The sequence below is a fragment of the Rhopalosiphum padi genome, chromosome 1 (genome assembly GCF_020882245.1).
Source record: "Rhopalosiphum padi isolate XX-2018 chromosome 1, ASM2088224v1, whole genome shotgun sequence".
NCBI lineage: Eukaryota > Metazoa > Arthropoda > Insecta > Hemiptera > Aphididae > Rhopalosiphum > Rhopalosiphum padi.
Genome location: NC_083597.1, coordinates 78,179,398 through 78,200,134, shown reverse-complemented (window position 1 = coordinate 78,200,134; position 20,737 = coordinate 78,179,398). Strand labels below are relative to the sequence as shown.

Genomic DNA, 20,737 nt, shown 5'->3' with positions numbered 1-20,737 from the left:
AAATCTAAGTTAGGTATTATACGAAATCACTATAGAGGTAAACTATATTTTGTTAATTAATTATTATTGCATAACATAATTCAGGTAGATATTAAATTATTGGTGTAGTATCTATTTTTTGGTGTAAGTACTGGCTACTGCAATATTATGTCAAAGTCTATAATATAGTTTTACGATTTAATCATAAAAACTCTCGTATTCGAAACGTGAAAATATCATTCGGAATGTATCAATGAAAACCGTATTATAATAAAATGGTGATTTAATCATTGGCACATTTTTTTAAATAACAGTAGATAATAATATGTATATTATAACTTATAAGTGACTTATGCAATATAGGTACGTTTTAATCGGGATTTTATTTTTGTTTTCTGATGTAATTTTTTTTAATAATTGGTAATTGGTAGGTAAAACATATACTTATTCAATGTTATAAATATAAACAAATTTAAAAATGTATATCAATAAAAATACTATTTGTTTTTTCTCTAGTACCTATGTATCTTTTCGATTTTTTTATGTAAGTTTTATTTGAACTAAATATTTTATAGAAATAACTATAAACTATTACTAAAAAATCGACACTTGTCTAGTTGTAGTATTTATAAGACCAAATATCATTATTATAACTCACCATTTTTTTTCGCTCTGTTTACTACAAAACTGTAAGCCTTATATATACATTATACATATATATGTATTGTTTAATGTCTACATTTTTATATAAACCATAGGTATCTACGTGTGTTGCGACTAGAATCAATAATTTATCCAATTGTAAGGGGTTTACAGCAATTAAAGCAATTTGGGTTGGTAAATCACACATATCATTTTATAGACGGGATTCCTGTTCATTTAATAATTTACTCAAAATATAAAAACAAATTTGGAATCAGTCAAATATAGATGTTGAGGGACTGATTACAATTTCGTCAATTCTTATTTGGCCAAATTAAATTTATAGATATGGAGAATTCGTCAGGCACTCATTTGATGGATTGAGGAAATTGTTTTCAATAACAATTCAAGTTATATAGGTAATAGGTAGGTACTATAATATTATACTCGTATTTACATATTTTATTATTATTAAAATTTAGAACAACTATATTTTTAATTTATTATAGTTATTACCTTCTTTAATATAATATAATTTGAATATATGATAAATAAATTAATATAATATATAATAATATAACATGAATGTATAATTTTTTTAATCTTTATAGTGTTTATATATAGTGTAAAAAAACTGGTGAAGTTATAATTATTATTTACTTCGTGAGCTTATATAATAGAGTAGGTAGGTAGATCTATTGGGAAACTTTATAAGTTTGTTAAACCAACCATCATGATGAATGTGTTATAGGTTAACTGTGTTGTTTAATATGGACTAGCTATATTATTTGTGTGTATTGTGTATAATGTAGTTTATAGTTTATTTATACCCATTAAACTTACTAATTATTACTTTCAATAAGTAGGTATAACTATTAAAATAATGCGTAGAACTGGCCTACCCATTAGAAATATAGGGGCCATAAGGATCGATGAGTTATCTAGGACACAGTGAATGGCTGTGTTAAGTGTTTAATTACATTAATTTAAATATTTTTAAATTTTTAATTGTCTGTACAAATCTTATAATAAACAATTTAAAATAAGCCTAAGACAAAACATAGAAAATGCGGTCCTTTATCATTTGTTGTAAATAAATGATTTCTAGTCAATGTAATGTACATGCACGAAATACAAAACTAATATTTTTACGGTCACATTTTATGAGTGTGACATCCTCTTAAATGAATTACACAATTAAAATAAAAAAATGCGATCGATTACAGTACATGAACGTTATAATGTTATAGATTGCGTTTGCGTTGTCAACTTCTACAGTTCCAATAGTTCGACCTATATAAATCATTTTTTTTTAATAGAGGTTATAGGAAAGCCATCATTCCCATCCCATGCACCTTGTATTCGCGCTTTTAAAGTACCTAGCTATTTATGTACAAAAAATGTATTAATATACATAAATAAATATGATTAAATGTTTTTAAATAATTTCAGGTTACAAAAAAATAATAACAAACAACTTTTCAGAAGTTTTTTATAGAAATAAAGTATCCTTAACTTTTTAATGGTCTACTTAATTTTTAACGAACTCTGTAAAAACATCGGAGTACCTATACACTTTGCTAGTTTTCTTATTTTCTCAGAGCTTGGAATCAAATAAGAAAAATAAAATACAATCAATAATGATATAAAACTTACATAACTTTACAATTAAAAACCAAAAATAATTATTCAGGCATATCAGTCACTATTTAATACATTTTTTTTTTCATATTGTTGTGATCCTAATTTCTGGTTAGAAATTTGAGATAATTATATTTTCAGTAGCTCGATTAATAATATTCAACATATTTTTTCTTCCTTAATACTCGTATATGTAGAGTTTGGATGATATAGTTTCATCTTTAATAATATAATATATACACTATACAGGATGTATTATATACGAAAAGTTGATGATTTTAAATTTTTAAATAGTTTTAAATATTTTTAATCTTTGTGATACAATTCTGAATATTATATGTAATTTGTGTCATGAAGTGCAAACACTTTTGGTTTATTGTTAAATAATTTTTGATGAGACTTTTAAGCTTATAAACTTATATAATGTAACTAAGAAGAAGACAATATCAAAAATAAAACAAATGGTCTAATGGCTAAGTTAAAACTAGTTAATAAACTTAGTTTTAACTAACTATATCAATATATAGCTTAAACTCTTCAAAGTTTAAACCATAGACGGAATGAATACTATGTATATAATTATTAAGTATGACATTTTGGTGGAAGACCAATTCATATTTTGATAAGATTATCTTTTTATAATAATAGTAATAATAATAAGCTGTACTATTATTCACATATTATAATAACATTTTTAAGTTTAGATTACGACCAAAGTATATATATTAATTTCAACTAATTAGTATCAGTATAATTATAATTTTTAATTCACTATTGAATTTATTCATAGAAGATTTGTAATTTTTAAAAAATTTTAGTATCTCTAGTGATAAATGATGATGTACAAAAAAAGAAAAACAATACGTCATACAATTTCAAATTTTAATACTAATCGAGCTTTTAGGTTTTTTCTCGGAATCTATTGCGGTTTGATATCGTTTGAAATACCTATAGAGTTCATTTAAATACAACCTGTAACGGTCGTAATTTTTTATTTTTAATAATAAAATTTATCATTTATTGTCAGCTATCTAATTGTTGATGTCTTATTATTGCTTTAAAGTAATTATTAAAATACTACATTTTTCATTTTATATAATTTACTATAAATCATTATCCTCGTCAATTCCTTTATTTAATATCCAGATAATTTCGTTATACTACAATATCATTTCATTGAATCTATAGTTTATATTGTATTATTATTTATAATTTATAACATATACGCAATATTACAGTTATATACGCTTAAGTAAATATTCAAAGTTTAGTGTAGAGATGCTTGAGAAAATTGTTTTATGTTTAGCAAGTTTTGATTGTAATGTAATAATAATTTGTTTCTTGGAACTATCCCATGCCATGTAATATATATTAATTGTACTATAATTTGACTTGATATGTACTATGCACGTGTCACACGATTACGTTAAAAGTATTAGGCTAAACCTGTTTTAATAAGGATTTTTCAACTAGGGTAACTTATGAAGAATATTTTAGGTAGGTATGAGATAATCTCCTTAAAACTAAAGGGGATGGATATCTTAACCATTTATAATTTTGGGGACTTTTTGTTTTATTCCCTTTCATCAATATATTCATAATTTATATGATTCATATCATTTAATTCTTGATATATACCTGGAAAAAAGAAAATTTTGCTTATTCGGTATAGGCCATTGTTAGCAAAGTAGAAACGGGATGGAAGAAATCAAACTAAAATTAAATATAACGAGGATGAAAAATGTTATTTAAAATAAAAAAATCAAGGATGGTAAGTTAGCAGAAAACATTAGGCAATATTATATTAATATTTTGTGATAATAATTTTGTTTTGCTGTATGGCAATTATTTTTTGGTAATACGAAATATAGGTTAAAGCTCAACTTCTTTTAAAATCTTGTGATGAACAAGAAAAATAAAAATTCTAAGAATAATTGCTCAGCAACAAAATGTGTAATATTAATACTCAAAAATATAGAGTAATGATAATAGGTAATAATAAAAAGTATAAACTGCACACATCAATTAATTACTATATGTCTATATTATTGTATTACGCATATCAAAAATAAATAATATACTTTTTGAAAATAAGAACAATAACAAAAATAATAATTATAATAATAATAACAATAATTAATGCGATTAATGACAACAATCAACAAATCACGATATAGTTAATAGTTATATTATATTATATATAGGTATACGCGAAAAAATGTTTAGGATATAAAGAATCGTACTTGGATTGGACTCACTCTGTATAATAATATTGTTGTATTATATTATTATTGTGTGCGTTTCCGGTCAAAAACTGTTTTCCGGCAAAATATTTTTATTTTATCGTTTCCAACGTCATCGTCATGATCAGCAGTCCCGACGGCGCGGCGGTGTCTGTAGTATATAATATTCAAGTGTTTACACTGCCGGTTCAACTACAGCTATTGTTGCGGCGGATCTCTTGTTGACAATAGTTGTACTCCTTCTTGCTGATTTCGTCCCGTTCGATCCGATTGTTTTCGCCGTCGTCCGGCCCTGACCGCATCGCATCGGAACCGTATTCGAACACGGGTCGTCAGGATATTCGTCATGGATCTGCAGGGGTTCGATTCTTGTACTGACGCCCAGACACCCGATATCGCCGACCAGGAAATCTACGTAATTGCTCTCCATGGACCACTGGTAACCCTGGAAACCCGTAGTTACCATCAACGGTATCCTGGACTTTCGACCACGCTGCACGGACCTGCGATAGTATACACATAATGAGTATAACAACGATATTATACGTATATACATTACATTATTATTTAGCTTATAAAGTAAGTTGATAGAGTGATCGATTTATCACGGCATTGTGAGTTGTGATATACTTTATAAATATCATATAGTTGTCGGTAATAATCTCTATAAACTATATAATGATTTCATACATTACATATTATTGCTTTAACGTATAATTATTATTATAATATAAGAAATGTCTTATAGCTTACAATGAAACTATTGATTTTTTTTATGAATTTAAAGGATATTATATTTGTTAACTTTTTCTAAATAACATTTCATTCAGTTTCTTAAAAAAAAAAAATGAATCATAGAAGTATGAACAACACATCCCCTTTATATATGCACATGGTTAGGTTACGAACTCATATATATAATATGCATTAGATTTTTAGATTCTAAAATGGTTAATAGCATTCTTAGACCAGTTATGTAATTATATGTATTAATTTTAGGTATTAGATGTGTGTAAACATATTCTTCCATCAATCGAATTTTGTAGACCACAGAGATTTAGCTGTCTATATCCATATGTGCGCTAAAAAGCTGAATAAATAAATAAGTAAATATAAATCGCTCTGCGTTGATACATCAGTGATGGGAATAGTAAAATATAAAAAATATATGGAGAAAATTTATTTTAAGAGTAAAGAGGGCAAGTCAGATGTCAACAACTTTATTCATTATTAATGCGCGCTGTGTGTTGATGGATACGCAGAATGTGCAGTAACTTCACGGGTAACCACGGTAAACGTCTGAATCGTATTTAAAAGAGAAGTTCACATTTTGACTTTGTGACTTATCATCAAAAAGTTCTCTTGGCTCTGGTCTGATTACGAGGAAACCATTATAATGATTTTTGTCATTGAAAATGGTATCTATTATATTATTTAAAAGGAATGATATTATAATATTATGTAGTATAGTTACTTTTCTGTGTTAGTGACTAGTGTCCACTATATTGCATTAATTCTACTATATCTACTTAGTACCTACATTCTATTTTTTTGATCACTTCTTAAAAGCATCTATTAACGTTATAAATATTAATACGGAGTCGGTAAATGTACCAACATAAAATAATTACATTTTATTGTTTTAATTGTATAAGAAAAATGGAGCTTTATGTAAGGATTTTTAATGAAGGTACTTATTTTGAAAAAATAAATAAAGTTAAGTCCACAAAAACAGTTTTTTCTTTAGTACTCATCCGCTGTAATATTATTCTCTGCTCGGCCGAAGCATTATTTTGTCTCACTGAGTGAATATACATTTTGAATTTTTTATAATTAAGATTTAAGGGTAACGATTTATGTACAGCAAAGATAAGGCATGACAAGACAGAATTTATAAATATTAAATGTTTGTTTTAATGTTTTTAGAATTTTAACAGAATAAAAACATTATATAATTTGTAATTGGAATTTCAAACTGAGTTTGAGGGAAGGGTTAAATATGTCTCTGCGATTAAACCTAATTGTAAAGTATTTTTGATTAAAAATTGTTATTTTAAAATGCTAAAATTAAATTGAAATAAATATAATTATTAACAGAAAATGTATACAAATATATATTACTGCTCGTATAAATGAATAAATTAAGATATTATAATATTATTATTTATAGATATTTAAATTTAAATATTTAAGAATCAAAAAAAGTATAACATGTAAAAAAAACGTCAAATTATAAAATGTAGAGTAAAATTTAAATAATGCTATATGTTATATTTATATTTAAGGCATATATATAATTATTGTAGTGATTAATTGAAACTTGTTTGAATTTTTTTGTATAAATTGGCAATTCTATTAATAAGAAAAATAGAGTATTTGTACTTTATAGGTTAAAATTTCCACTAGACCAATTGTATATTTAAACTTAATTAATTTGAATTTTATGTGCTATAAAGAACAATGGGCACAAAGTAATGTCGATACATTTGACACTTGATACTTACTATTATCTACTCAATATTTGTCGATGCAAAGTTATTATTTTCCCACTTTTCATTACAATAGCAGACTGATAGCAGGACTCAATAGTCAATATCGACCTATCAAAATTATTAATTAAAGATGAATTAAAACGGCAAACTACCTAGTGTAAGTTGTATTAATAAATGCTATATACCTACGTTTTAAAAAACACAGGTTCATTAAAAAAATGTAATATGTATATTAATAATTACTATTACTATGTCAAATAGTATATGGTTTAGATTTCATTGGAATTATTACTATACATGATTGATTATGAAGATAAAAAATAACATGGTCAAGTTGAAAACTAATACTGATCTCTATAGACACTACAGCAGTATAGTGTAATGTCATAGCTTGGACAACATATTTATGATTTATGAATTATGATTTATATAAGGTAGATAATATAATGCATTAACGTTCATATAATCTCATTGCATTTTTCTTGTGCTTATATTTTTATTATATATTTTTCAACTTTATTTTCAAAATTGATACAACAACTGAATAACATAACATTAATTTCATTATATTCGAATTTTCCTTTTAATGTTTTTAATAGTTAAATATTATTATTCAATTAATTATTATTAATGAAAATTGATTAACATTTACCTAGAAGGTGCATTTAAAAATGTAATTTTATTTTAAAACTTAAATATAATATTATTACTAATGTATAATTTAACGAAACCAAATAAATAATAAAATGCTATAAATAATAGGTACCAAGTAATAATATGAGTTTGAAACGAATTATATAGTACTTTTTTAAAAGACATATTTTTCATTGCATAATTTAGATATTAGATAATACTTTATTGGATTTTTATCTTTCGTAATAAATTAATATTCTTACGTTTTGCTGGGAGTAATAAGTGTATCTGACAGCCGTCTATTTCAACAGTTTGTAGAAAATATAATTTAAAGCTTAACGTTATTAATATTATTTAAAAGAATATATTTTGTTTACATAATGCAAATTCCTTTAGTATAGTAACGTACAGTAGAGTCTTGTTTTATGTATTATATATTTATAATTATTTATTAAAACTTAAGATACTATTTTTTTCTTTGTGATTTTACTTCTATTTTTTACAGATTTAAAAATTATTAATTTGAATAACAAATATTATAATTATTTTTCGTCTAGTATTATAACAAATTGTGTGTAACAACTAACGAGCTGGTATTATTATTAAAATAAATTCGCTGCAATGTCAGTGTACCTAATTATTATTATAAATAAATGAAATAATTCAACTTAGACATCGATACATTTTTATTTTAGTTGTGTTATAATTACGATTTAGCGTCTATTTTTTTGGCAGTACGATTATATTGCTCAAGTGCTTAACTGTAGGTGGAAAAAAATTTAATATCATAGAATAAAAATGTTTAAATACGCGAAATAGCGATCTAATGTTGTAAAACCTATTTTTTTTATATTTCGAGCAGAAGAATTAATATTATAACAATGGTTAGGTACACAATTTGTTTTATATTTTTTTTATAAATATAAATTTGCTTACATGTTATTGTCATTATAAATCAATCAAAATGAAATAAATATAAAATTAAAAATTAAAAAAAATAAATTAAAATGATTAAAAATGTATTATTGATACTTAATTAATATATTTTATTTTATTTTCACGAATATTTTATTAATATATGTTAAATTGTAAAATGACTAATGTAATAGTAAAAATAAAAATTCTCTTTTGGTATAAGGTCTTTGAACTTCAACCACTAGCGCTTCTTAATGGGACTCAGGATTTGGCAATTGCCCCCTGAAGGTGGGGGACCTCTCTAAACACGAGTACATAATTGATATTATAGGAATACTATTATGCATAATATAGACCAAAGTTGATATTTAAAATGTTTTATAAAAAATACGTGTCATATGAAATGTTTGTGTGTATATAATATATCGTTGTATTTATATGTCAAGTAAAACATATATTTTACTGTATAATAGATAACTGCAATTGTAATGCAATATAGCGTATATATATAAGTATTTAACCATTATAATCCTACATTATTAGAACCATATTATATTATTAAATTATTTTATGTGAATATACTATAATATATATTTATAAAAAATATATTGATACGCAAGTATATATTAAGAGTAATAGTTATTATTATATCTCGTAAAATAAAAAAAAAAAATCATCCGCTTTACGCTTATATACACGATTAACAATAATATCATATAGTAATTATAATAATGATATAGCTACTGCGGTGGCAGCGTAGGGCTAAAACAGTAAAATGTTAAACCTTTGAGCACAGTTGTACACTGTAGAACACGTCGTTACACACGTCATAATATACTATATATATACATAGGTACTAACTATAAAACAGCACATTATATAGCCACGCACTGCAGTGGATAAAGCTGGGTTTACACGGGATGTGAGCCACATGTCGGGTTTATACAAACGAGGCGGCAGCGGTTCATGAATTAGTCGTCGTTGTATTATCAAACGGTGTTTGACATTTCAGTCGTGAAACAGTTGTATGGACCAGCTATAAACGATATGTATATAATAATACATGTCTCACGATAACGATCCATGCATACACATACACACGCAATAATACGCACGTGGCGTATTTGAAGTTAGTTTTTATTTTTCATCCTCAAAGTTTATTTTACGAACACGGCAATATTTAATAATATTAACATTGAAATAACAATTTATTATTTCAGATGTTGTTATTATTAATAATATTATTATTCTTTGAACAAATTATTCCATGGTTATTATTTTTAAAACCCACAACGGAATGAAAAAGATATGACATAGGGAAAAAGCACGTGTAAACACAATAATAATACTTTGTCAGTGGACAGTTTTTAAGACTAAATGCGCATAAAACAAGAGTTTAATCATTTTCCCATTGCGTTATGATTACAATTTAATATATTTTATTTAAGTAGTCTATGTAAAAGGGTGGTGAACTAAACATTTTTTAGAAGCAAAGTATACTAAGAAAGTAAGAACCACCTATAATAATAGACGCAAAAGATGGGGGGAGGATATTATAAATTTATATAATTAATGCATTATAATATAATTTAACTAATAATATTTCAGATCTACTTTTTAAGTATCATATTACATTTACAATTAGAGGACCCACCGATTACCACCCACCCCCTATTTAAAAAGTAATTTCAGAGGTAATCGTCCCCAAAACTGTCAAGTTTAGGAATTCAAAAATAAATCCTTCAGCGCAAAAACTTACATATGAATTTTTTTTCAAAAAAGTTGTATTTAGTGGCTTTGGGTATTAAATATTTGGATTTTCGTGATTTTATTGACATAAAAATAAAGTCCGACGGTCCCTTGTGCACGCTAGCATATTTTTGAAAGCTTCCCGTACGATATACATAACTAAAAAGACGTAAAACTAATTTTTTACGGCAAAATAGTTAAAAAGTGACGAAAGCCAATTTAATAAAAAAAAAATATCGAAAAATTGTGTTTTTCGCGCTTAAACTGTTTGGACCACACATCTAACAATGCATGTCAACTTCAGAGCCTGAAATTATTGTTTGTCACACCACTGAGTCTATGTGTGTAAAGAATATTTTTTAAGCAACTTGAATATAATAGGTACGTTTTTAATTATAATTGTTGTAATAAATTATTATATAATATAATTATATAATACATTTTTCCTATTCATCATAAAATTTGTAAATGTATATTTGTTGTGAATAGAAATAATCTAAATCCGAAATTATCGAATATCAGCCATATCGGAAACTACGATTTATTCGATACGAACCTATTTGTTTATTTTTGTTTTTTTATCATACACGTCATATGTTTTATAATATATTTTAATAATTTATAATCCAATAAATATATTATAGGGTGACGTTCCGTTTTATATTCTGACCTCTTAGTATAAGTCTCACAACTAGCCTACACTCTGAAAAATACGTAAAGTTGGTTTTTTTTCAAAAAACTGGCAACAGGTGGCTGTGGGCCATATGAGAAATACAAATGTGTTTTATGTGAATATATCATTTCAGAAATTTACCTAATCGTGAATGTGAAGTTTCAAAATTCAAAAACTACTCCTTCACGCGGATAATTCATATAATGTAGTTTTTTCTAAACAATTCTAGCTCTTTTAAATTAATAAGACTATAGCAATAATCAGCAGTAAGCATTTTGTATTTATATTGCATTATTGCCTATTATATTACTTTGAATCTTGATTATACTGTCATTATCTATAAATACAGTTCATACATTTGATTTATAATGACTATAATATCATAAATTCAAATCAATTTTTTTATTATACAAATAAAGCAGTAAGCATTAAGTTATAAAAAATAATTTATGTAAGCTGTTAGCATGCAGTTATTTGAAAATCAATAACCTATTGTTTGAAATTAAGAGTTCTTAAATAATTAACAAAATGAATTACGTGAGATTGTGTTTTCCCTAATTTTTAATAATTTATAATTATATCATAATTTTAAGAAGTCAATAAGATAGTGATAAACTATATTTATAAATATATTTTTAAATTTTGAACCGTGATTATAATCTTACAACTGTTAAGTAATTTCAACTACAATAAAAATTAAAACAATATATTATTTATTAAATATTTTTCGATAATAATTATTGTTGTAGTATAGGTATATTAATTATTATATTTTAGTTGTACCGGTGCAACATAAAATCGAGGCAGGCCACAATACGGTACAGTAAAAAATAGATCCACCAATGCAAGCCCTGCGATACCCCAAATGGCACCCATACTATATACAATATTATACAATGAATAATATAGGTATAGTTGTTATGGTATGGAAAGATTACGTTAGTGTATATAGAGTCGGTTATTCAGTATCGTTTACACGTCGTTGGCCGGAGCTAAAGGTGATCAACGATTTATTACATGTACGCTGTGGTAGTATATATATGGTATATAGGTACAACGACTCATTATCGGATATAATGACTCTCGATGAAGATAGCGACGGGAAAATAGAACTTACGGAGAAGAACGTATCGTTAGAATGGATGAGTATAAAGTGCGTAAATGACCTGTCTGTTTTTTTCCACGCTTAAAAAACTATATTACCTAACATTGGGTCCGGCATCGGATTTTAAGCGGGAAAAAAATACATCCGATATCAAATATACCAAACGTCGGCTTTCATTTAATATCGGGCTTTCTCAATAAAAAGGTTTTTATTTCTCTTTCTCTCGCTCACTCTATATCTCACTCTATATTATTCTCAAAAAGGTAAAACCGGAGATGGCAAAATGCGTTTTTTGAATATCAAACCGAGTAAACTCAATACGTCACCTTTGCGTGTGTGTCTATATTATTGCGCGAGTGCGCGCGTGCGTGCGTGGGAGCTGTTGGTAAAAGACGATAACGCTTTTGTTGCTTCTCGTAAAATCGACGCGGCCTATATTTGATTCACCCACGCATTATATTGTTATATAAACCTACGGATAACACGTGTATTGGTCCGGCTAGTAATAATCATTGACGAATTGGGCGGTGGGTTGGTGGGTGGGTGAGCGTGATACGATGGCACTTTACATTACTGACGCCAAACTCATCACAATGATTATAGTTCTTGAAAAATCAGGTCAATAAATCGGTACAATAATCGTCTGAATGTGTATACGTAACGAGTGAAAAAAATCATTTGCTACATTAAAATAATGTACTGCAGTAAAAAGGGTTAATATTTTTGATTAAATTCACCTAAAGTTTTCGTGCCGAAACAGCTTGTTGACGTCCCAGCTGAGAATTTCGCCGGTGTCGCCGTCGGTCCGGAAGTATATGACGGACCCGCGGTCGGTCCCCAGCACGATCATCTTGCACGGTTTGCGGCCCACGTTGACGGTTGGCAGATCGACCGTCGACTCGTCCACGACATGCACCGGGACGTACATCATGTCGCACGACGACAGGTACGTGACGTAGAGCCGCCGGTAGCGGGCTGAGCCGCGGCCCGCGGCCATGTCCATTACGTCAGCCAGCACGGGTGCCATGTACATGACGTCCCGTTGGCCGCACGGGCCCACCGGTACGTGCACCTTGAACGAACTGTCGCAGGCCACGTTGTAGACAATCACGTTGCCAAGGCCGGCGTCAGACACGTACACGAATTGGCCCGCGGTCGAGCTGTGATCGACCACGATCGATTGCAAGCAGCTGGCCTCCGTGGTCGCCCGCGATAAGTCGATCGCCCGCACTATCTGCAGAAGTTATTATTATTATTCAAATTATTTTCAAGTACAATTATTTATTCGGGTAAAAAAAAGGTATTCGAGTAATTGCGATGGAAATGTATTCTGCTAATACCATTTCATTCGAATAATATCATATTTTAATATATAGACATATAAATATATAATAATTATACAACATGTTTGTTTGAATAGTTATGTTGATAAACATTTGTGTAACTCTGCAGTTTGTAGACGGCGAAATTCGTATAGATAAGCTGCACAACGAATACACAGGGACTTGGCACGCTTCTGGTGATGAAATGCCGGATTCAGGTTATCGGGTGTTTTGCAAACTTCGGGATAAAACATTTGAACAAATGCTTTGATGCTTTCATTTACCCTTATTATGCGGGTTAGTGTGGGTGTAATTTAGGAAGGAATCTATAGTTTAGGATAAATCTTAATTTGAAATCCAAGTTAGTAGGTACCAATTTTTCTTTGATAATAGAATATTTCTTATACAATATTATTTCATTCCATAAAATATTACTATTGGACAGTACAAAAAAATGAATAAATACAACAAACTATGGACCGTAATGCATAAACGTTAAAATGTGTTGATAAATAGCGAGAAATATTTAGTAATTAATACCAATTGATTGTAATTTGTAGGCTAATTTCTGTCATCAGTTATTAATGTTATTATTAGACGAAAAACTATTACAAGATCGAACTAACCGCAAAATTATATAATATCGACAAATATAATTTGTAAAATAAAAATATACTAAGGTTTCGGCTTAACCAGTATGATTTATTCAGGTTTTGGTTAATTCAGCTATTGTGAAATAAAACTATTTGGATTGTTTGAGTTTCGGGTTTTGGAGTTTTTTAATGGTTTTTAGAGGTACAATGCGTTCTGGTTTATTCAGGTGTAAGCCCTGCGAGTAAGTGTATATTTTTTGTTATTTAATGTTTATTTATTTGAAGAGAATAAATAGTCCAAGTAAAGCATTGATAGCATAAATAAAATAATATTACACAAGATATATATAGTTAGATGAGTAATAAATTACAGCCAAGGTAAGTGGTAATATAAAATAAAAACAAAACGAATGTAGTTAATAAAATAGACGATAGTGCAATCTAGGTAGGTACATCATTCTGTCAATAAATTTGTTGCATTCGTTATTTGTAGTAAACAAATTAGATTATAATAATTATATTTTATTACAATTACAAACGTGTTCATGGAGAAGGAAAATACATAATGTGTTTCATAATATATTACACATCAATTATTGAACGTTGTTTGACAAATTGTCTTGAAATTAAATTTATTTTTTTGTAAATGGTGTTTATAATAATAGTTTAATTAACGATTCGTACAATATTATACGGTCAATATCAATAGAATAAACCGATTTATAATAAATCATTTAATATAATATCAATATTTATTGCATTTCTGAACAACTCAGGCCACTCGGTTTAATTTTTTCCCAGAGTTGGAAACATAAACGAATTTTTAATATTGACCTCATTCTGATTTATAATATTAATATTTATTGAATTCCTGAACATATCGCGCGGGCTATTCTGTTTCTTCTTTTTTATTCATAACGTTAGAAACATAAAAGAATTTTTAATATTGGCTCCACTTTTGGATAAATCCTAAACATGTCATTTCAAAATCGTTTTTAAATACGCACTAATTTGTTATTGTTTATATTTTAAATATTCAATGTCAACTCAAAATGTCCTGCATGTCACTAATATTATAGTATAATGCTTAGCGTACACGTTTATACGTATTATTATAAATTAGTTTTAACAGAATTTTGCTCAAAATATGTTTGTGACACTTGCATCGATAATAAAATCGTGACGATTAATTAGTTAATTGTTTTATTTGATAAAAGTCTGATGCTGCAAACCGTTAAGGGAACGAAAAGTTTTTGTTTGGTTATCGATAATTAAAATAGGAAATCAACTTGAACGTCAAAGCCGTTTAAAAAGAGCGAATAAACGTTTATATTTTTCAAAAATTAATTAAATTTGAAAACGACTGAACGAGATTGGTTAATGTGTACATATATTTATCCCCTATGTTAAAACGTATGAATTTTTTTATAATTATTCATTTTATGATAAGAAAATCGTTAAATTAATTAATTTCATGATGGTGTAACAGTTCAATAGACCCATTCAAAATATAATATCGGTTGTAGGTATACATTATTATTGAATAGGAGTTTTTTCAACCAAATTATATTTTAATTTTTTATAATATTATAGTTTTAGGATATTTTATTTTATTTGATAATATTTAAAAAATGTAATTTAAATTTCCATTGGCTGTATAGTGTTTGTTCAGAAATATTTTATCGATTATTAAGACGTGTTTACATAAATTCTTATTTTTTTTATTTGTAACATAGTTTAACGTGTTATTGGAAATTCCAAGAACAAGGAATTTTGATTTTGATTTTTTTAAATACATTTTCACACGTTCACGGTTTTTACATTTAGTTATTTATTTTTAGATACATAACGAAGAGTTTTTCAGAAATCGTTTTTATTTAGTTAAATGTGTTTACTATTTTTTTTTTATTAAAATGTGTTGTTTAAAGTATTTGTGTGCTCATTTTGGCGGAGACATTTAACTTTATTTGCTTTACTTAATAGTTAATACTAATAAAACCATCAATTAAACATTATTTTTGTTCAAATCTATTTTTAATAATAATATTATAATAATAAGTGTATCTCTAGTTACTACCATACGTCTATAAAATTCAATACATGCACATGTGTGTTAAGTATTATCTAAGCTCGATGCCGTGTAAGTGTTTAGTGTAGTGTAATACAAAATAAACATACGAATTTGTTTTTTTTATTTTATAAAATAAAATTAATCGTACAGATTAACTATTTGTAAAATACTTACAGTTATGCGTATGCTGTTAATACATTTTAAATTCTATTTTAGAACTTATATATTACTGTAATAAAAATGTAATGATAAAAAAAATTGAAGTCAAATTTAATTTCTCAAAGTTTAATTCGGGTAACAAAAGTTGTGTTTAAAGCACATACGAGGAAATCGGAATCGAGTAAAATTGCATATTGAATCAATTTCATAGGAGATTGAATAATAATAATATACAGATATGTTTTTTTTTTTTTAAACTGCATTATTGAGAATAATTGTAGTCTACCGCTGTATTGTAATATCATAATTCATAATACAAATATAACAACCAATAAGTTGTTTTACATTTTGTTCCCGCACGGCTGGAGCATTGAAAGTCGAATTCAAAGCAATAACCTTTTATGCGTTTTGGTAATCACTTTGAATAATATGTTTGATTCCATAATATTATTTTAATACCCGCGCGTGATCCTATCAAGTCGTTTCAGTTGGGTCTAATCAGCTATAATAATTAATTATATAGTTATGGTGTCTTGTTAAACAGGCAGTAGAGGTTAGTGGTATGATCAAATTTATTTTACAACAGATAGGCCAAAACCAATCATCTACACCCTCCCACCGACTAAAATTTCAACGTTCTTATTTAAAAAATAATATTTCAATCTTAAATGCATAATATACGCTCGTATCTACGATATTATAAATAATTGTCTATATCATTTTGGGGTGACCACTCCACACCCACCCGACGTTATCGAAAGAGACGGGGTGACTGCTGCACGTGTCATTAGGGGCGGGACACTCATATTTCATTACGGTATTGCCGTGTATACGGTGGACGGCGTACTCACTTCATCGGTGTCCGTGTCGAATGCGAACACCATCGGCGGCCGGACGACGACGGTCGCGCCGCCCTCGAGCAAGTTCACCTTGCCGACGTCCAGCGCCCACAGAACGCCGCCGTCGTCCAGGTGCACGTCCACCACGTTGACCACGGTCCAGTTACCGGTACCGGTGCCGGACTGGGCGACATTCCGGTGAGCGGCCGCGCACGGGTACGGCGACACGGGCGGCTCTATGGTGCTCACGCACGGGTCGTACTCGACGGCGCCGAGCGTGAACGGCACGCCTCGCTTGAGCCTGGGCATGGCCAGGTAGATGACGCCGTCGTGTCTCATCGCCATACGGGCGGGCGCCACGTTGCGGGCCACGTACTCGCCCGACTCGGTGGCCCGCGACCTATCGCCGGGCCTCGACCACTCGAGGTGCGCACCGCTCACGATGTACGTCAACCGGGCCACTGGCAGTCCGATCCCGTTGACCGGCAATAACGACGGCAGCGATATCGTCATCACCACTGCTGCGGTCACCACCAGTAATATCTACATCATAGTCATACACGCGAGATAATCATAATATATAATGTCTATGATGATTTTTATCAATATATAATATGTATGTATGCCAATCGACTTGTTGCCGCAAAAGGTATAAAATATAATAGTAGTATGGGGATCACCAATTCAATTTTTTGATAGCCTTTATAGTAATTCAGAAAGTTTTTAAGGGGCGCATCAAAATGTAATGAACACGTTTTTTTCCCAAAGAAAGTAAAAGTAATGGCAAAATAAAAAAAAAACATTTAAATTGAATATCTGGCTGTTCAGAGAGAGTTCGTCCATGGGCTGCCATTTGGTCATCCCTGTTTATAGTGCTATATAATTTCCACGCAAAGTATTAGTAGGTATAATATTTTTATGATTACAAGTTATCCGCACCCGGTGGCGTAGCTACACATAAAATCACACGAACTGAGATATTTTTTCATCCCTAAAAATAATGGAAATCATACACTTTGTCATTAAAACAGTGCTGCAAACCACAATCATTTTTACGCTCCTAGACAATATTGTCTGTGTTGCCCCTGCTGTAACTACGCCACTGTCTGTACTTCTAAATTGTAAAAATCCAAGTCTTAAACATCTCATATACGATCCGTTTAGAGCTATCCATCTTACCAAAATAGAACTGAAGAATTCAAATACGCGCCCTATGTAAGTTTGCAAATCTCGTGATTCATAATAATCCAGTTGTGAAGTTATCAGTGTTATCACACTTGATTTTTCTAGCAAGAGCGACTGACTTGTTAAAAATGAACGTGTGTGACTCTTTTTATTCTTTATTTGTCAATTTATGCGAAATCGATGATATATGTTCCGATGACTTGAGAAACGCAATACAATTGAATTACTATATACAAGTTTGCACGGACTGTTTATGTGCATTTTTAAGTTTCACTTTATTTAACTTTACTGCAGGTATAATGGGGGAGGAGGACTAATAAACAGATCACGTATAAGGAGTATTTTGAAACAATAACTAAGTAAGAGGTGTATTTGTAAAACGTCGTTAGTCTATAAATAATTATTTTTTGATTTTTCGTTATGTTCGGACATGGGTAGATAATACATTTTGTGACCAGTCGACTCGTATAGTATACCTATTATATACTGTAATGTACCTATATGATATTCGTGAGCAATGCGCTTTTATATATTCATTTTATACTTACACTCGTTTCGATTTGCATGATGATGTGGAAAAAATGATCATTTATCCTTCAAGAAATTTTACTTCTCCCCCGCACGATGTGACGTGTAATTGTCTGCATTTTATGGTATCAATTCATAAAAGCTGAGGAAAAAATAATAAAATAGTAACAATAATAACACATTTTTGTTTACATTTAATTTGTTTGTTGCTATACTATTGGTATAGTATATATTAGGCATGATAATAATATTATATTATAGGTTTATTAGCTATTGATTGGACGTGTGATTTATAAAATTTATAATATGTATGATTGTATGGTAGGTACCTACTTGTTTTTTATCGGCCCGCTATCGAGCCACGCGTATAAAAAAATTATCGTTCAAAGTCCGAATTAGAAATTTATGATGAATATTTCTCTTTATCTCGTGATATCTTATACGTGTAGGTTGTAGGTCTAGTAAGTTGAATACGTGATCTATATAATACAGAAAAAGGATAAATACCAAGCAGTATTTGTTTTAAGGTATTAAACTAGGTATAAAAGTTTATTTTTGAGATAGGCAATGTTCAGTAATTTTAAATATTTAAAAAAGTTATCATCGTATTAGTTAATATATATTGTTAATTTATGGTAGTTTTTTATCGTCAAACCTTTGGAACGATAATATTGTACACAACTAATATCATTTTAATGAATATACATATGTTACAATGATGTGTATAAATCTAGAGTGACGCATTTAATAATTGTGTTTGTGCAATTGTGCTCGTTATCAATTTAAATAAATAAGCCGATTAGATTAAAAAACGAATATTTATATTTACTATTTTTTGATAAATTTTATGTTACCCGAGTAGTGTCGATTACAGATTTAAAAATGATTTACTGCTTGGCGTTTATACATTAGTTGAAATTGTAAATCTCACTATCGTAATAATTGTCAGCTTTTGTATACATTGTATTGGAAATTGTGTTTGCTAAAGTGATATATTAACACTTCTTAATTATAAATATTCTACAGACTGATTTTTTTTTAACAGTAAAAACGAATTATAGGTACTGAATTTTATAATTTTGATATTTTTTAATGACTTTATTTTTCATTTTATAATTTACAGAATTAGAAAATTTGCTGAAAATTTCAATAAAAATTAATTAGTAAATAAGTATATTTTAATTGTATTGTAAGTGACAGCAATGATGCGGCGGTACCCTGAACAATTTTGACCTGGATTATAATGATTAGTCCCATGACTAGTGCGCCGGACCATGCGATGTTTTGCAATAATTTAATAATAAAATTGTTCGACATTTATCCGACTTATGCAAAACATTATTAAAAAAAAAAAATATTATCTTTAGGTACATGTTAAAATATAACACTTTTATTGTTAAAATAATTGTGTATGGGTACGATGGGGGAAGTTGGAAGAGGAGGAGAGGAGAAGTCAGAAAGCGTGTCTACCTGCAGTGCATTGCCAGGTTAATACTTTTAGATGGTAGGGAGACACTATTGCTTATCTGTTTTTCACATTTTTTTTCTCAAAAAGTTCTTTTTCTCAATATTATTTTTCGAAAAAGTTATTTATTTTTTTCGAGATCATATTTCCCAATACAAAACAAATTTTTATTAGAATTTTTTTTATGGTAAATATTGAAATTGGAGAAATTAAATTGGAAATATTAGATTTGGGAAAAATTGTTTGGGAAAAACTGATAGAGAAAAACGGATTGGGAAAACTGTACTACAGTCCTTTAGATACCTCAGATACCTGTAATGGTTATGTTATTTATATATTTATTGTTATAAAAATGAAAGTCTAGAGCAAGAGAGCAGCTGAATTGAGTGAAAACAACTGGGGAATTCCACTATATGACAAAAGATATTTTGTACCCAAAGAAATGACACGTTTGTGGGCGAAATTTAGTGAACCGTTGTCAAGTTGTGCGACGCAGTCTACAG

At 28.7% G+C, this 20,737-nt stretch overlaps 1 protein-coding gene across 1 annotated transcript; it reads right to left on the bottom strand.

The window, feature by feature from the left end:
* Nucleotides 1–4,493: 4,493 nt before the first annotated feature.
* Nucleotides 4,494–17,581, bottom strand: LOC132926970 (uncharacterized). Its single transcript, XM_060991413.1, has 3 exons — nucleotides 17,069–17,581; nucleotides 12,810–13,306; nucleotides 4,494–5,008 (listed from the first exon to the last, which is right to left on the bottom strand). The coding sequence occupies exons 1-3, from the start codon at nucleotides 17,567–17,569 to the stop codon at nucleotides 4,681–4,683; spliced, it is 1,326 nt and encodes a 441-aa protein (XP_060847396.1). The 5' UTR covers nucleotides 17,570–17,581; the 3' UTR covers nucleotides 4,494–4,680.
* Between the last annotated feature and the right edge of the window lie 3,156 nt (nucleotides 17,582–20,737).